General features: G+C 52.9%; 5 protein-coding genes across 5 annotated transcripts; 4 read left to right on the forward strand and 1 right to left on the reverse strand.

Annotated features, from left to right (window-relative positions):
- Positions 1–117: 117 nt before the first annotated feature.
- Positions 118–2,274, reverse strand: AYL99_10962 (hypothetical protein; the record flags this gene model as incomplete). Its single annotated transcript, XM_018842468.1, has 1 exon — positions 118–2,274. One exon carries the CDS (start codon positions 2,272–2,274, stop codon positions 118–120), a length of 2,157 nt encoding a protein of 718 aa, XP_018687881.1.
- Positions 2,275–2,662: 388 nt separating this feature from the next.
- AYL99_10963 (hypothetical protein) lies at positions 2,663–3,276 on the forward strand (the record flags this gene model as incomplete). The annotated part of the gene is made up of 2 exons (XM_018842469.1): positions 2,663–2,712; positions 2,772–3,276. 2 exons carry the CDS (start codon positions 2,663–2,665, stop codon positions 3,274–3,276), a joined length of 555 nt encoding a protein of 184 aa, XP_018687882.1.
- Positions 3,277–7,528: 4,252 nt separating this feature from the next.
- Positions 7,529–9,988, forward strand: AYL99_10964 (hypothetical protein; the record flags this gene model as incomplete). The annotated part of the gene is made up of 1 exon (XM_018842470.1): positions 7,529–9,988. The coding sequence occupies one exon, from the start codon at positions 7,529–7,531 to the stop codon at positions 9,986–9,988; it is 2,460 nt and encodes an 819-aa protein (XP_018687883.1).
- An 898-nt stretch (positions 9,989–10,886) lies between these two features.
- Positions 10,887–11,633, forward strand: AYL99_10965 (hypothetical protein; the record flags this gene model as incomplete). Its single annotated transcript, XM_018842471.1, has 1 exon — positions 10,887–11,633. The coding sequence occupies one exon, from the start codon at positions 10,887–10,889 to the stop codon at positions 11,631–11,633; it is 747 nt and encodes a 248-aa protein (XP_018687884.1).
- A 2,904-nt stretch (positions 11,634–14,537) lies between these two features.
- On the forward strand, positions 14,538–16,490 carry AYL99_10966 (hypothetical protein; the record flags this gene model as incomplete). The annotated part of the gene is made up of 2 exons (XM_018842472.1): positions 14,538–15,316; positions 15,374–16,490. The coding sequence occupies 2 exons, from the start codon at positions 14,538–14,540 to the stop codon at positions 16,488–16,490; spliced, it is 1,896 nt and encodes a 631-aa protein (XP_018687885.1).
- Between the last annotated feature and the right edge of the window lie 2,145 nt (positions 16,491–18,635).

The following is an 18,635-nucleotide window of genomic DNA, read 5'->3' on the forward strand; positions in this document are numbered from 1 at the left end:
AACATCCTCCTTCGAGACATGTATTCGTCGTATTAGCAAGCATCCTTCGTGGTATCTGGTACAAACACAACGCTCTTGGAAACCGTCCTCGTTTCCTTTATTCTGGAGTACGTTGACTCATCCTTGTAGCTTGGGGACTATGTTCAGAAACTCTTCTGCCTCCATGGCATCAACAGTTGACCGCTCGTCCTCGACCTCGCTAATCAATCCGAGCTTGCTCTTTCGAATCGACCACCATAGCTCGCGTCTATTCCCACCCAGCTGGTCGGTAAAGATCTTTTCTTTGAGCTCGCGCAACACGGTGTTGTACATCGTCGGCTCTTCGAGTCCAACTATCTCCTGCCTCATCTCGCCCAAAGCCGCCACCACGCGGGGATAATTCTGGCCGCCAAAGTCTTTTCTCACCAAGTCCTCTAGAATCTTTTGCATCTGTCTCACTGCCTCTTTTATTATGTCCATGTTGTCTGTCGAATCCAATAGTTGTTTGAACTCAGGGATCGCGTTGTCCGACGAAATATGGACCTTGCCGGGCTCGGTGGAAGGTCGTGCCTTGCGAAACAGGTCATCTACATTGAGACCCGACAAAGGCTTTTCTACCTCTCTGTCGCGATATCGTCTTCTTCCTTTTACTTTGCTGGGCACTTTCTTCACGTCTGCTGCCTCAATCAAGCGTTGAAGTACTCCTCTACTCCGTTCCTGCAGCTCCGGAGGTGGCTTTTGAAGTGCATCGAATGCTTCAGGTCTCTTCGGGAGCTGGTCCTTCTTCTGGGGATGGGAACTGTGCACAGCCCGGTATTTGATAGCGCCTTCGATCGTGTGTAGGAGAGGAGAGAATGTGTCATCGATGACCACCATTTCCTCGTCATCATCTCGAAGTAGACTCATGCTGTCGACAAAATCACTCATGCTTTGCAACAGTCCTTCTGACGGAAGGTTGCGGTGTTCGCTCAATGCCTCTCCAGAGACAGTGAGGACTTTATCCAAGGGTGGGAAGCGGTAGGATCGGATATCCTCTGCAAAAGGGAGGATATTTTCGATGAGGCACTCGAAGTCTGCTTCGACGAGCGGAGACAAGAGCGTGAGAATCGGTTCTGCCATGTCTTTCTTGACAAGGCGGCCGATGGCTACAGATCCGAGTTCGTAAAGGGAGTGAATCAAGGAAGAGAGGGCGAGTGCGGCTTTGTCATTGCCTTTTTGGGAAACGATCATGTTCGTGTTGTCCATCAACATGTATCGCTCCACGTTTTCCACAGGAATGAAACCGAGAATATCATATGACATATCTGTCTCCAGCTTGGTGACATTTTGCTCCGACTCTGAGATGGGAACTGCTGTTCGCCCGTATTCGTAACCCCTCGCGAGTTCTTCGCGATCCAGAATTTTGGATCCGCCTTCGTACTCTTCGCCCTTGACTTTGTACTTGTACAGGTTGTGAACGCTGGCGAAATTCTCCGTGTCATCTTGCTCGGGCCCGTTGGGTTTGACGACGTATGCACTCGCCGTGGGGGGTCTCCTGATCGACGTCTTGAAATATCGTTCGACATCAATGGACAAGGCCGTGTCATACTGCGTCGGATCGCCAAGTTTCAGTTGGCCTTTATAAGTGGGCGTTGGTCGGACTGGCCTGATTTGCGGTCGAGAAAGCTCGTCGACAGCTTCTTGCATCGTTCCCAGAACACCTCCACTAAGATCAGCCAGTTTCCGTAGAATCTTTTCATTCTCCCTCTTGAGTTCTGGTTTGTCTTCCTCCTTGAATCCATACTCTGGATCATCAAAATCCACACCCAACACTGCCAGTTCGATATTATTGCTCTTGAATTGTTCCGCTGTGCTTTCGATGTCATCGTCGTCAATCGGGCTTCCTGTCGCATTCGTGACCACGACAATCTTCTTCTTGTACTTCAGATGTTTGCAATGTCTCATCATCATATCGACAGCAATAATAACGGCGGAGAGAACATCACGATCGTCTGTATTGCTTGGTTTGAGAACTTTGGGCAAGTTCTGCAACTCGGCCATCAGGATCTGAGAAACCGGCTGTAGCACGCTGATGTGTCTGTAACTGGGATCCCCTTGCATTTCGTTGTCGGTCTCAGCAGTCCCAAGTCCAACAACCCCAACCTGAAGCGTCTTCCGACCAGTGAAGACCACGTTGGTGATCTTGTCATAAACCCATTGTAGTGCCCATTCGAGGTCGCTCTCGTCTCGACCGTTGTGTTTCTTGCCCATCGACCGGGCTAGGTCAATGATGTATATTGTCACCTCTTTTTCCATTCTGTCTAGGTTATCGTTGGCGCAGACGGAAGTTCCATTGGATGATCGATGCGGGGAGTTGAGTCAAGGCTGTGGGTATCTGATGTGAGAGCAGCCGGGCAGGGTGAACAATCGCACGGATGTTGTAAAGGCAACTTTGTAAAGACAAATACAGAAACGTGTATATCGTTGGTGGTGCTTGCGATGGTGAGTGATGGTGGAATCGTCTCAAGCGGGGAGCAGGCGGCGTCACGAACGTCTCGCGTCTTCACGTGGATTTTCGAGTACGTCCGCGTCCGATGACACCATCAAGGCCTCGCTGTCAAAAAACATCTCTCTCCGTTCATTAGAGCTCTTCAACAGAAAACCCTGCCTCAGATTTGCCCAGGTACTCAAATCGTCACTCGATATGCCAGAGACATCGATTCTCTATTCAGCAGCACCCTACCACATCATCAGGTGAGCTTCAGACGTGTACATCATCGATTTACCCGGTGAACTAATAACGTCCATTCAAGCTATGGTGTCCTCCTGGGCACGACAACTTTCCAATCTTTTATTGGGGGTATCGTAGCATTCAAATCGCTTCCTCGACCTCAATTTGCAACCCTCCAGCAAGCGACGTTTCCCATATACTTCACGATGCAGACCGCCTTGCCTCTTGCTCTCGCACTGACATTTCCCGCCGAGAGAACGGCGATTGGAACAAACCCTGCTAGTATAGCGGGCGTCCTACATCCGGAAAACAGATTGCACGTCCTCACACCCCTGGTGACAATGCTTGTCACAGGACTGATGAACATGGCGTACCTCGGGCCTGCAACGACCAAATGCATGCGTGAGAGGAAACACCAGGAGACCAAGGATGGGAAAAGGAGCTACGATCCGCCGCCGCATAGCAAAGAGATGCAAGGACTCAATAAGAGATTCGAGATACTGCATGGCACATCTTCGCTGGTGAACCTGATGTCATGGGTTGCTATGGTCTGGTACGGCTTCTATCTCGGACAAAGGATTGCTTGAAGATGCCCTGCAACCTGGCGGCGGCCAATTCATGCCACCTCCAGATATTCTCCCGCGGACGCCTTCTTATTAGCATCATCGTTCATTGCTTTTCCCGCCTGTCTGGACTTGACTCTTTCAACTCCATTCTCCTTTAAGCTGCGCCCTCCTTGTCGAAGCCTCTCCAGCTCATTGGCCTCTGCATATTCTGCCCTTTCAGCCTCGCTCATGTCAGGTCCCACAAACAAGAAGAGGATCTGGTATGCCCACACTGCGCCCATGAAGATGCCAATCAATCACCTTCCCATAGTCGAAATGCTTTTCGCCACTATGTGGAGGCAGTGGATAGCGCTCTCCAATCACCGCTTGGATGGTCGCAGATGCCGACGAGGCCAGGTTGCCCAGTTGGTAAGTGAGTCCAACTGCTGTGGTCGAAGAGTCTCCGGGACAACCTCCATCAAGTGGATTGGTATAACGTTCCACGCCTCTCCTACGAAGAATTGCAATGCGAACGCTGAGGCTACCAGACTCATATCGTGTGGCATAATGTAGGCCGGTACGAGGGCTCCTCCTCCGCACACGCAGGCCACGATCATTGTCAATCTCCTGCCGAAGAACGTGCTCACATGGCCGAGCATAGTGCCGCCGAGAAGAGCTCCTAGTTGCCCGACACAGCTAATGATGGTCACGTCAGTCGGTCCTATGAGGACCTGGTTCTTCAGGAAAGTCGGATAGAAATCCTGACTGATTTATCCCGTAAGCATTAGTCTATTCTTTTCCAGGGCTAAGGGGGAGTGAGTCACCTTCCATGGCTGCATGAATTGAAACCCGTCATCAAAATAACCAAATAGACCTTGAAACCATCTGTCAGCACACTCCCTCTAGGACTGGCCGCCAATGGGAGGCGCGTAGGCTTACAAAGAGGACCCAGCTCTGCTTTATAGCCACCCAGGAGTCTCTAACCCATGCTTTGAAAGCTACAGACTTGACGTAAACATGTTTGCCTCTTTGTTTGTCCGCAATGAGCTGTGCTACTCACTGTTGCCATGACTTGGAACATATTTGTCTCTGGAAGTGATTAGCGGAAAGCGATGATAAGGATTGGAGGGCTAGCTTCGAACTAGAATAGCGACCGCCAGCCATGGGAGGTAGGGGGCACCAGCTGGAAAGAATGAGTAACGGCCGGGAAACAAGACCGCGTTGAACTCCAGCACGATAAAAGATGGATGCAAGCAGATACCCTCTCGCATAACCCTGCTCAAACACACTCCACAAGAGTCCACGAGCATCGTAGGCAATTCCTCGAGAGCCGTTGCTGCGGCAGGTCCAAGAAGACCTGGTCCAAGTTGGAGAGCATTTCCCGAAAGACCGCACAGCCATCTCACCTCCTATAGCAATGCCATACAAGGACCGGACGCCGAGAAACTGAGGGAGTGTGGTACACAATCTAGAAGCGAGCTCCAAGATAACGAAGAAGGCCAAGTTGATGATTATAGGCCATTTGCGGCCATAATGATCGGATATAGCTCCAGATATCAACGCGCCAACATTGCGAAGCATTAACGTGACAGTGAGACCTTATTGATGATCAGTAAGGTTCAACGTTCAGGAAACGAGACCCGCGCATCGAAGACACTAGCGATTCTCTACGCCAAAGTCCTCTGCGATCTCAGTGAGAATAAGAGAAACAGTGAAGAAGTCGAATGCATCCCAGGTCCACCCGAGGAAGTCTGCCAAAAACATAAGCCATTGATGCTTATCAAGATCTCTGAGGATGTGGGATGGATTGCGCAGTCCGGTCCGCGGAGGCTTGAGACTGGTCGGCCGGTAAGAAAGTAGCGGGCGAGCTGTTGGGTGAGTAAAACCACCCTGCTGCCATATGATTTTACATGTTGGAGGTCCACAGGTCCATGAACGGCCGAGCAGGACAAAGGAGATCTGAAAAGAGACAGAAGATACAGCGTCCTGATCGGAGATGTCGACCTCCAACATCTTTCGAGACTCTTTCTCCTGTCCATCAATGGTGGAATAGAACCTTGCAAGACCCAAGCACGCGTCCGCGGTCATGTTGATCATCCATCAGGTCGCTTACACTGTGATCGTCGATTGACGCCCAGCCTCGATCGGCATCTGCGCTGCAAGGGTAGGACGCACGTTGTGCAGGTCTTCAAGGAGAACCGTATCCAGCTCTTCTCGGGACCTGACTGAAATGGTCTGTTTGATCCGATAACGTCTGTGCCAACCACAGACATTGGGTGACCATTCAATCATGGCTTCGACGCCGCTGATTGAAGCCAAGGAGGATTGACGCTCAAGAATCGAAGCCAATACTCCCAAGCCGTCGCATGGCATGTTTTTATCGCCAACATCGAATAGGATGGAACCCCCGCATTTCTGACGTTGTAGCGCAGATCTCTCATGTTAGTATCGTGTGGAGAATCGAAGAAGCAAGCTGTCTCAAGATGGAGTACACTGTCGTCGGCATTGCTCTGGAGGGTTGACAATCAGCCGTTGAGAAAACTTTGCTGAAGACCGGTGTGGCGGCCGACGTCCCCGTGAGAATGCAAACAATCGAGCTCTTGCTCTTGGTGCCCGTCGCCACTGTGTGTTCGTGAATGCACTGGCAGCCACTGTGGTTTCAGAAAACTGCCATCCCTTGGCTCGGCTAGTCAGGGCATTGTAAGCCAGATGTGGCTCAACCGACTTGTGGCTCTCTCAGCGCGTGCTTGGAGATCACCATATTGAAGAACCTGTGGGAGCAGATTTTCGCGTCTGACCCAAAGGAGCACTTGGCTTATCTTTGTTGTTCTTCCACCTGACACATCCCCAGGTCGACGTCTTTGGGTGGTTTTCTTTGTCCGCACAGCCAAGACGCAGCCTAAAAATGCTAATCGATTACAGTGTCTTTATGGAATCGCGTGACGGAAGATTTAACAGGTTGACAGGCCGCCCGCCACGGAATGTCCAGCTGATCTCGCGCAATCCTGGCATGCCCTGTAGGAAAGAGTAGCGTATGGGCTCCACTAGTGAAAAGGAGGCACACAATGTGACGACGAGCGATAGCTGCCGTGGGTTTCGAAGCTGGACATGCACCAGCAGACCTGGGTGCCAGGTCAGAAATGGAGACATGGGTCCAACGCGATGTGGGAATTCTTGGATCCTTCTTCGGCTCGAACAGAGACGATATGTATGTACGAACACACCGGACAGTTCGGCCGCAATCAGACCCCAAGCGCCACAGAGGTTGTGGCGCGAAAGGCCTCGTTGGGATCCGTGTTCGTTCTTCGTCGCACAGTCGAATCGGCCCCCATCTGCTTCAGGTCAGCTTCAAAGAGAATATTATGTTGTCAGGCTGGCAACACCTGCATTTATTTTCCAGCCCTACCCGGCGAACCAGGCATGTTGATTCGTTGAGGAGACACCTGACCAAACGGAAGAATTTACACATTCTTTTCGAATTTTCTGATTATGTCGAGAGGGCCAGTTTTGGCCCCCGTGGTTCTTTTGATCATTTCATAATAATATGTCGGGAGTATCATCTAGTTGGTGATCGTGCAGAGTTTCATGGCAACACTTGGGCATCCGGTTCGCTTGACCTCAAAAGTCCCCCCATCCGGAAATTGACATTCTCTTGACGATTTGCCCTTTCGTCTACTACTGTATCTCGTATATCACCCTGTCCCTCTCTGAACCTAGGAGTCATGCTCCTTTTGGCAAACGCAAATCTCTCTGGAGGCGACAGCTACTACCGTGTACGGAGTACTGCACAAGGCCGTCGTTGAAACGTGGGCCAGCTTTGGTAAACAGGCTTAGTGCTTACCGCGACCTCCTCTGCGCGCTCGCTAAGTTTCACGTCTGGGTCAAAGTTGTGCGCTTCCACACGCTCTTCGTCCCTTTACTAACATTACTGCTGTACTTGTAGAGAGCTATGTGGGAATCCTTCTCGCCTGCTGAGGCTGATCGGCCCCCCTTTGGGACCGGGTCCTCTCGTGGCGTCTTCAGCATATCAATCATGTCGCAATAGGACGGGCCATTCGCTGGGCTGACGGGTTTCCCAAGCGGCATCTTGCTGACTGACGTTGAGATAAATGCCCTAGCCACTTCATTCTGCGACAATTTCTGCCTCAGTACGCTTATGGCAAGATCCCAGGCATATTTTCGTTGAGGTGCCAGAGGCATATACTCTAGGCTTTTCTGCTTCGATCCACGGCTGGCAGCCATTCTTTACCACAATCATTTACCAGGTCACTCTTTTTTTAATTTCCTTGTCACGATGAATCACATTGGTGCCGGTCGCCGTGCCTCTCGCTCTTTGTATGGAAAACTCTTCAACGTTGTTCCTGATCCGGCTGCGCTCGATTCCCAGCATTCCCTCGATCCCATCGTCCCAGCCGCGAAAAGGTCTTATACTCTTCAGAGTCTGTCGAGCCCGCAGGAGAGATTTATCGAGTATGAGAAGATCGACTTGGGCGATATCCCACCTCCTAACCCTGCCCAGACATTCGGTCAGTCCCTCGAAAGGCCCAAAGAAGCCATTCGCAGAGGGTTTTGGCCGAACTCGCACAAGCTGCTCCCTCACTTGGCGGCCAGTGCCGTCACGATAGCAGTTGTCCAGCTGAGTTTCCGCGATCGCTACTGGATGGACTTGGTGGATCCAAATGTCCAGATCCTCCCTGGCATCACCCAGGGCGGCGCAATGAACGCTCTCCAGCTGGCGGCGAAGCTCCACGAGTTGATCCTTGTTGCTTCATTGGGGACGATTGTCATGCATGTTGCTCAGGCGCATTTGGTGGGCACGCATGGACTGCCGTTGGGGATGCTCGCCAACAGTTTCGCCATCGGTTCAGGAGACTATATGCGGACAAAAGGTTTCTGGTCCTCGATCTGGACGGGCAAGGCGCACTACTGGCGCTTCTGGCTGCTCTCTGTGCTTGCCACCATCCTGGCAACGTTGGCCGGTCCTTCTTCTGCCATTGCAGTCATCCCCTCTCTCAACTGGTTCAACGTCGAGAAACCCTTCGACAATGATATGTTGCCGTTCTACATCTTCAACCAGAGTACTGTCCTGTGGCCAGAAGACGTGACGCGCGCCAGTGAGAACGCTCCTGACTCAGGCATCGACTGCGTCGGCGCTGCGATAACGACCACCACTCAAGACGCCTGTCCGGCCGGAGGCTTCAGAGACACCTACACTTGGGCGGGCAATCTCCTGTTTGCCAATTCCAGCGCCGGTTCCAACATCAGCTTTCCTGACGCCCGTGGAGATACTCGGAGGGTGTTGGAAACGCAGAGCTGCGCCAGCGACTTCGACGGCAGAGCATCTGGCATGTCGATGAACACCTTTATCAGCGGAGCATTGACGGCGTATTGGACGTTTGCCCAGGACAACTGGGAGGGTCTTGCTCTTGTCATGGCACAACCTAAAATCAGCCTCCCCGGCCCCGTGTACGCACCCAAGGTCGAAGTCATGTGCAACGGGTTCGACTATTTCAATGTCTCGGAGGTCGAAGCTCGGACTCATGTCAACTTTCCCAGTTTCACCCCCGACAGGCAGCTTCCAAGCCCGGAATACATCCTGCCATACCACAGCACACTCAACGACACGACATTTGACTGGGTTCAAATGCCAGCTGGACCCGGGAATCCAGCCATTGGTGCGGCGGTCCGAGTTCCCTGGGAATACATAGAAGTGGACGACAAGAGCCAGCAGTTGAGGCAAGCAACCGAGATCCATGCCTGTAGCATCTATGCGCAGTGGATCCCCGTCGATGTCTTCTACGAACCACGGACGAGCGACCAGGTTGGGTTCAATGTCAAAGGGGAAATGACCAACAGTTGCCTCTCGCTGCCCCATGAAAAGGCCGCGGTCAATCAACCGATCAAGAACATGACCATCAGCCTGGATTTCGCCAACGCGATTAATCAGAACATTACTTTTGTGACGGGAGACATCCCAGCAATCGTAGCCATGCTTCAAGAAGCGGTCTTCCCGGACGAGAAGGTCACCGACGAAGTGCTCAACACTTTCAGATCGCCATTTGTCGGAAGTGCGAAGTCGGGTGCCACTGCAAATCTCACAGATGCCGAAGTCCGGCAGAGTCGTGCCACGATGATATCAACCCTCCTCGCGGGTGTCATTACCGATGGCCTGGCCCGGATTGCTGGCAACGGGCTGTTCCCATACTCTGCTCCCATGTTCTTGACTAACCAGACCGAGGACGGCAGTCTCGTGGGCAGGTTCCCTGTCAGCAGCGCACAAGGCGGTGAAGATACCATTTTGAACGCCACGGTCGCCGACGTTCGCAACTGGCCGCGCATTGACCCGGTGTTTCAGCGCTACGGGTACGGTTATCGCTGGGAAGGCTCCAAGACCGTGCAATTCGGAATCATTGTCCTTCTGATTCACCTCGCCATTGCCGCCGCGCATTCGCTGTTCCTCATTTATAAACTCGTCATCCAGAAGGAAGGGCTGGTGGCCGCCTGGACGACGGTCGCCGAGCTGATAACGCTCGCAATGAACTCGAGCCCGTCACCCAGGCTGCAGGACACCTGCGCAGGTGTCGCCGCGGCGAAAACGTGGCGGCAGGTCGTCACCGTGAGGGAGACGTATCCAGGTCACCTGGAGATGGTGGTCGGTCCCGAGGAAAAGGCCAAGCACCCGCGACCACGAGCAGGGCGATTGTACGGGCACGTTCCTGAAAATCAAGGGTTTGTCGACAAAGGGGAAGCCTGAGCTGAGCCCAGGTGGATGTTGGAAAGTCTACATCGATAGAAGAGGGGACGATACGCGTCACGCCCGGGGTTACGATGATATCTGAAGAAGTTCGCGATTTCCAGTCCTTTTCTTTTTGAAATTTCGTTTTGTCCTAATTGATGGATGGACGAGACAGTCATGATAACCTGCAATTTGACCATCGTTGCACAACCGGGCCGATCTTGATGATCAAACCTGCCATCACCCCTGATTTCCTACTGAGCCGAGAGTATCGCAAACATTTTCCTCAACCACGCTGGCAAATTGGACTTCGAGGCTGTGAAGAGCTGCGTTCCCATGGACCGGCCCCATCAAATTCGTGTGACTGCCGTGCTCCGATCAAGCATATTCACAGGGCTCATCTCGCATCTCGAGGAATACAACCCGACCAAGTTTAGTGCTTCCAGTGGATCTTGCCTGTTTGGGGGCCTTCAGGCGTACAACAGTGCTTGCCTGGATCTAATTCATGGCCACGACAAGGCGAAGAGTGCTGTAAAGTGCGAGTCTCGGCTCCTGGTTCGAGATTTCGTCCATGCAGGGACCGACACTTCAGCTCAGGAGGTCTGACTGTGATCCTTTTCAGCAAGGAGAATGCGAGCAGCAATTGGCCTGGATAGCATCGCCCCCAAGGCTCTTTCTGGAGCTGTGGCGCAAGGGTGTAAGAGAACATTTGGAACTGGATTTCAGGAGACATGCCATCGCACGGTGTGATTCAAATTGTGGTCGGCAGTTAGTGAAGGCTATATTTGTATAAAGTACCGAGTTCACGCACCTCTCTTTCTCGCGTCCATCAACCTTGTGATACTTTCATTTTGAGTCCTTCGGCAGATCTCCTCATTGCCTCTGAAAGCCATCACCCAGAACCAACACTTCGATCATGTCTTCCTTCTTCAACCTCTTCAAGAAGCAGAAGGCACCCCTCGCGTGTATCATGTCCCTCGATCAAGGCCACACCCACACCCAAGCCTGCTTCGTGGACATCATGCCCCTTTCGGTCGTGGAGCTCTTCCAGTCTCAGGGTTGTGCGTCATGCCCACCAGCAGTTCCACGCATCCAAGATGCGACAAACAACCCGAACCTCCTGCTTCTCACGTACGATGTGACATATTGGAACCCATCCAGCGGCTGGGAGGACACCTTTGGTTCGACACAATGGGACTCGCGACAACGTCAATACTTGACCAAATGGGGCAAAAACAGTCTCTTCACACCGCAGATCGTTGTCGACGGTGTCTCCGATGGTATCGGTGCTACCAAGGAGGATATCGACCAGATCATCATGAGGGCAATGGGTTTACGAAATGGGATGACCTGGGCCCTGGGCATTGACCGGGTTGGAAACGACCTAAGGCTTGCGTCCGACGCACCAGAAGCGGATATGGTGTATGACGTGCTGATAGTCAAGTATGATCCCGTGCTTCAAACTGTCAAGCCTCGCACGGGCCCGAACAAGTCGAAGAAGATCCCTCATCGCAATGTCGTCAAAGAGCTGATGAAGATCGGAGAGTGGAATGGCGGCATTTCGAGAGTTGTATTGCCAAGCTTCAAGAAGGACGGATACGAAAGAGTTGCCCTTGTGCAGGGAGGCATTGGCGGTCCGATCATCGCTGCATTGAAATTGTAGGCGTGGAGTGTCTGTGAGGATGAAATTGGTCGGCAAGTCTCTATGTAGATGTCGAACATAGAATGCAGAAAGTCGATTGCTATGTCGGCGTGCAGCAACGATTGCGGGATCTCGAAATATATCCAATTACATTATGTGCTTTCAGTGGAACCTACCGGTACCGCTGCTACTGCGTGATTGTCTGTGTCAAGCAGTATCCCTGATGTTGAGCCATCGCACCACTTTGCGCGTGTCTGTTGGCGGACTGTCTGCAATGGCTACACGGTTTCTGAATGGACCTGATTGACAGAGTAAGAGGGCAGGGCCGAGCAGCAAGCTCACTGTCCACATGTCTGACGAAAGACGAGTAGCCAACATTGGCTTCCAAGAAGGACTAACGCATCAGGGCGCGAGGGAAGTCCAACACGCCTTCAGTGAGTGGGATTGAACTTTGTCCGCATTGACAGCATGAGGAGATGTATACTGCAATGGACGAGGTAGACCGAAACTGCGCCATGCTCATTGCAGCACACAATGGTCTTCACCGAAAAAGGCAATCTCCAGATACAGCCTCCCCGCCGTGGTAGAAGGCTGACCAACAACAAACAGAAGACAGCGTGGCTGGGAATGTCGAATGAGTGCTGATGTGACTCACAGAAGGAAAGGATGTAGTGGTCATGAACATCCCACGCTCCCAGTCGAAGGGACCAGGCATCCTTGAGGAGTATACTCGGCAGCGAGCTCGCCTTGTTTTCTTCTCAATTCCTCTGTCTGCATTGGCGCATACAGCCTATATCAATGGTAGCAGTTGCTCGTGTCCGAAGGCCCCATTGAGGCATGAGGTGGCATTGGTAATCCAAGGGGTCATGTCTTCTCTCGTGGACCAGGCAGTGATGGGTTTGACGCGGCATCTTGGATGCCTGTGAGCGTCACGTGGATGAGAAAGACATTCGAGCATCCAGCCCATCTTGGGTCTATGTTGGGCTTCGACCTTCTTTGCATCCAGTGTCCAGCGTGCGACGTGCGTCGAAAGATGCAGGGGTTGGGACCCGCAAACATTCTGTTCTATTCAGAGTCTCCGGTAAGACCTTTCCAGCTAGCGTGGGATAAGGACGAGGGCGGTCAGTTTCGAGCACGCAGTGTAGAAGCAAATCATGAGATTCAGGATCACCGGACTGTGGGCGGTCAACGTCTGAGGGCCTTTGTCAGACCGTCAGGACCCAAGACATCGCGAGACGCAGACAACCCAGGAGATCAATGGACAGGAGAACAGCAGGAGCGGAAGTGAAAGAATACTGTGGTGGTTTCCACTCGGGGGGATGGATGAAGGTTGGTAGATCGACAAAAGGGATCTATCTGTGTTGCCAAGCGGCGAGGGATAGCGAGGATGGAATCGGCTCCTAGTCGCAGTCTGGCCAGGAAGGTCAGGAGGGCGACTCACAAGGCCCTCCAAGCGTGATGTGATGTCCAGCTACGAGTCAAGGCCCGTGCCGGCCGAGAATCAATGCCCCCCAGCGCCGCCCATCGCTACAAGAACCACAAGGGGGGAAGCGAACCGAGCCTAGAGAGCATCCAGTTAAGCCTAGTGGCCTGGAAGCGCCCCCGGAAGGCAAAGACCCATGCCGCCCTCTTTGTTTGTTTTTTCAGTCGCGTACATCTGGGACCAACTCAGGGTCGGGAAAGGACGCGGTTTGGTCTCGTCTCCTTCTCTTGGGTCACTGGTCCCTCCCTCTCTTCTGTCTTCTGACCTCTGGCCCTCATCTGAGCATTTTGCCCCGATGGTCGAGGTTTCGAGGATCGTGGGTTGAAGGTCGAAGGCCAAAGGCCGAAGGGTTGCAGGTCGCTTCAGACACCTCCAACCGGAGCCACCAAAGGACCAGGGCCACTCTCGCCGTCTCGATTCGGTAGAGGAGAGCAATGGATACTCACATTTCACGTTGGAAGAGAAACGCAGATTCGGCCTAATCAGGAAAGGCAAGCAGAGAGCAAAAAGCTGAAGCGACCTAAAAGGTGGTCGCATGAAAGGTGACCGTTGGGCGGAGTCGGTGGCAGCCAGTCTCGTGGCGCGGGAGCAAGCAAACTTCCTGCATGCTGCACGCACCGCGATTCCGGCCACTACTACTGGCACTGGGGGACAATCGCTGCCCAAAAAACGAAGCAGACCAAACGGCAGGTGAAGGAAGGGGACAATACCACAAGCCCGAGTACCAGTGCTTGGGATTCGCAGAGCATCCAATCCGTACCCTGGCTCGCTCTCGTCCGCCCAACCGTCGCTTCGTCTCTCCTCATGTCTTCCTCCTTGCTGCTTTTTGCTACCTTTCCCTCCCTCCTTCTCTTGGAAGTGCCTTCGCAAAGGGCCAATTCAGGCTTGGAGATCTTTCCGGCGTCCTCTTCCTCTCTCTCCACCCAGGAATTCTCCCTCGTCGTGGATTCCCCCCTCCTCGGCCCAGTTACAACTCGTCGCTCCTCTCACCCTCCCTGCCTCTCACATCACCCGTCCCAGACCCGTCCGCAGACCAGGAGATGGGGCATTGACGGTTCCTCGTCAGGCTCCATGTTTCTGATCTTGGATCCCCTGCCCCTCCGCCTCTTCTTCGCTCGCTGGTATTGTATTGTACCGGGCCAGGGCTGCTTGTCCTGCTCGCAATACATAGTACTAAACCTGCTGCATCTCCCTCTTCTCTTCCCACCTCTGAACATCTGACATCCTCTTTGACTTTGAAGTTGAGAAATCACCAATATGCTTCTTGCGGCTGGTACTCTCCAACGCTGCTAAAGACTTCACACTTTCGTTGTCGAGAGAAAACCCAACGCCTTCCCACCAAGTCTCCTTCCCCACCTTTTCGCTCACCGCCACTTGGTCCATCGATTCCATCGGCACAACAACAATCCATTTTATTGTCGATTCCCATCTCTGTCGCACCTATGGCAATGCAATATTCGACCCAAACTTACTTCCCGTATGGGCAACCTCAGTGGTCTGAGGACGTCAAACCCGCGCTCACCGAAGACGATTCCTCCTCCATCCTTGACGGCAAGGTCTTTGAATCCTCGACCCCCGCCGACATGACAGCTTCCGATGCCTCTGACAATCGACGTTCTTCAGTCACCAAGCTGGAGGACGACTATCCTGCATCTGCTCATGTCTGGCAGGAGAGACCCCATGGTGTCATGGGCCCCGTCCGCCATTATTCGCAGTCCTCGCTCCCAATGTCATCCCCCAATGGCCAGTTCTTCAGCCAGATGAACGCTGCAAACTGCGGTCCCGGCTTTATGCCAAACCAACAGTGGGCCATGTCGGGGCGCTCTGAAGCGAATACTCCTACCGCCTTCTTTGGTCCGGTACAAGAGCCATTTGAGCAGCAGGTTCAATATACCGGAGGGCCTGTCACCTTTTCGGGCTTCGCGCAGCAAGATCCCGCCTCTGCCGTCTCCATGTCGCCGCAGTCCAGCCAAGGCGGGTGGGCTTCGACTACTTCTTCAGACGCTACCGAGACGAATCGCATTCTCCGACACAGATACAGAGCTGCGTCCCCGTTGTTGGTATTGAGGTCCGACGGTATCAGAAAGAAGAATGCCAAATTCGAGATTCCTCCCGAACGGAATATCAACACCATTGACGCCTTGATCAACCAAGCCACAAACGAGGAAGAGAAGAAGGAGCTCAAACAGCAGAAACGGTTGCTGCGAAATCGTCAAGCAGCGTAAGTGTCATTCTAAACCCGGACGGTCTTCGTTGCCTACTAACCCTCTTCGCGCAGGCTGGATTCTCGCATGCGCAAAAAGCAAAATGCCGAGAAGCTGGAAGCGGACAAGAAGCTCCTGATCAGGGAGAAGAGCGATCTCGAGGACGCCCTAGGTCACTTCGAGAACGTCCTCAACCATGAAAGACAACAATGGTCGCTTGATCGTCAGCGGCTCGAGGAGTGCATTGCGGACCTGAAGTACCAGAACGAGGAGCTCATCCGGACGTCGACTCTAGAGACCGGCGAGCTTCGACGAATGAACACCATCTTGAGGGACAGCTTCAGGGAACTGGAACGCAATCAACATGCTCGTGCCTTCTCCACTAACGCATCAGACGCCTTCTCCAACGACTTTTCGAGTTTCAAGGATCTCGGCTTGGAGGACCAGTGGAACGACGAGTTCGGCCTCATGAGCAACGAAGACTTGAAAATGGAAGAATCAGATGCTCTGCAGCGACAAGCCACTCCCCGACCGACTACTTCTACGGCCCAGCCTAATACTACCATGAAATCTGATGTCAAGGTCGACGCTACCTTCAGCTGGGAGACGTTTTACATGTGCTTACTGTCCGGTGCCTTCATCATGTCGCAGGCCGGTTCAAGAGCAGCGAGTGCAGCCTCTTCTGTTGCGGTCGTGGCACCCAACATGCCTGCTCTATCCGACGAATATCGTGCTGAGGCTGGCAACGTCCTCCAGGCGGTGCTTGCTTCGGGTCCCGAGGTTACCCATGAAGTCCTCCCTAGGCGGCCCGCACCCTCGCTGGACAGCAACGGCTTTCCCCACGCACTCTCTGACATGACCCCTCAGCCTTCCGATACTCCACTCGGCAATCTCCACGCCTCCCTCACCACGCCATCTCGCCAGCAACAAGCTGCCGCCGCATTCTCCCTCTCTGCCGCCTCCTACAACCACATTAGTAGCCCTGACTGCGCCTTCGACGATGATGATGACGTGGTTGAGGTAAAACCCACGCGGCTGCAACAGCTGTTTGCAGATATGAAAGCCGAGAGGGATGGGCTCGAGAAAATGAGTGGCCTGGCCGGGAAAGCCCGCGAACGGAGTGTGCTCCTCGACCGCGTCCCGGAGAAAGTCCTTCGAGATTTCCGAGAAATGATTGCCAGGGTCGAGTAAAAAAGCTTTACATCCACCCAAGGGCTCTTCGATGTATGGACGGCACCAGAAAATCGTTCAAATCCGACGGTAAACTCTCTATCACGGGGGTTTTTCGGAATGGTGGAAAATTCTTTTCTCCTTTGTGATCGTTTTCCCTTTTGGGGCTACATTCTCTCGATTCAGACGGACAAGGTCTGATCAACCAAACCTACGAAAGCGAAAGACTCATATGCTTCAGGGCACAATTTCCTTATCTCTTCACAGTTAGGGACCTCCTGGATTTTGATCAGGATTTTTACAAATCAGTTGATACGATAGGACACGACATGATTGATTATGATGACCCAGAAACTTTTTAACGGCCTATGGCATGAAAATTCATCCTTTCTGCATTTTTCTAATATTTCGGCCACGGGATTGAATAGGTTGGGCAGGAGGAGTGCACATAGCATGACCAAGTCATGGAGCTTGGGAGGGGGACGAGTGAGACCGATACAGGAGAGTGGGCGACAAGAACTGAGAGGCTGGGGGATCAGGAAGACCACCAGACGACGGAGCGGTTTTATTGGACCAGAGACTCTTCCGCGAGAGCAAATGAGAGGATGTGGACCGAGCATGGGAAGATGGCCACAGATATGGCTAGATGTATCGATGAAGGATGAACCAGAGGCCAAATCAACAGCCTCCCTCGCTACGACGTTACGACCAAAACGACCGACGTACAGTTTTATAACGCCTTCTCATATAGCACCGTATAAACATGCCTCGGGCAAGAAAAAGACACACAAGAAAGGCCACCGAGCACAATGGTCTCGAGCCACAGCAGATAGGATTATTGGAATGGCAAACGAAACCCACTTCCGAGCTCTTGTCACTGACAATCCGCACTTTCTGTTTTGCGTCCCTAAAATCAGGCCATATCTCTCACTCTCTCTTTGTGTGATGCCAGGTCCGCCGGCATTGGGAAGGTGGCCACGCAGGCTCAGGGCCTACTGTGTAGCCAATCTGTGTGAACATCATGTCACGGGCATGTGCTTTTGCCTTGCTTTGAGGTCTCTTGTTTCACCGAGCTCGCTCGCTTCGAGTTTGGCCATCCATATTCAATCAAGTCGACGGGCACTACCCATCGGTGATAGCCGTCGCCAACGTCAATGGTCCACAGGGTGACCAAAGAAAGGCAAAATCGAGGGGACCTTTCGTGTCCTGAACCGCGCGGCCAGAACACACCATCGTGATCAGATATTCATCCCCTGACTAAGAGGCGAGAAGAGACACCGTTTCCTCGAAGTCCCCTGCGTCATGCAGGCACGGCCTCATCCACCTCCACAATGGCTGACCAACAACTTGACCTGGGCGAAAGAAAGGGCCGTGGCGCTGCCGACATCTATCTTTGTGCCTGGACGGGCGTTTCATGAGTTGGATCCTTCCTGAAGTTAGATATCAACAAGTGGAAATGGGAGGGCGCCGTAAAACTGTTGCCCAATCTAGGTTGCCTGGGCAGACCGTGTGCGAGGGGCGCAAGAACAGGGCAGAGAGGCCCAAGGGGCCAGTCATGGCTAAGGTCATTATTCATTTTGCTTATCTGTCGTCGGATTCATCGGCTCCCTCGTCTCGATTTTGAGTCATATCACGGGAATATCCTGGTTTCTGGATCGAGAGATCATCAGGCCATGGCACGGTCCAAGATCACTTCGGCATACTTCTGGAGACGGTGAAGGCCACCGTCTCACTTTGGTGGATTGTATTTCTCCTTCCAAATCCTGATAATCACAAACACCAAGACGTCAGCACACAGTCACGCATCACCGCTCTTTGTCCGGGTTGCTAATGAAACATTCAAGGTTCTCAGTGAGGTCAAGAGCCCGCCCGTTCAATGCCTTAGACTGTTGCGCCTCATTCAGGACTGCGGCCCAGCCACCTCGCCTTCGAAGGTCGGAGTGTCCAGCACGAACCATTTCGCAAGGTTGGTGTGGTGGACCGGGTCGCCGAACAGGTCGCAGCAGTGTCTCCAAAGTTTGACCGCCAATCAGACATCTCTTGGCATCGAAGTATAGGACACCGCCGGAATTTCGACCCAATTCGTGTGAAAATACGCAGAGCCAGTGTGATTAAGGACCAGGCGAGGGAGAGGGTGGTCGGGTGATAGGCAGTTCTGGGACAAAA

Source organism: Fonsecaea erecta, assembly GCF_001651985.1.
Source record: "Fonsecaea erecta strain CBS 125763 chromosome Unknown Scaff13, whole genome shotgun sequence".
NCBI lineage: Eukaryota > Fungi > Ascomycota > Eurotiomycetes > Chaetothyriales > Herpotrichiellaceae > Fonsecaea > Fonsecaea erecta.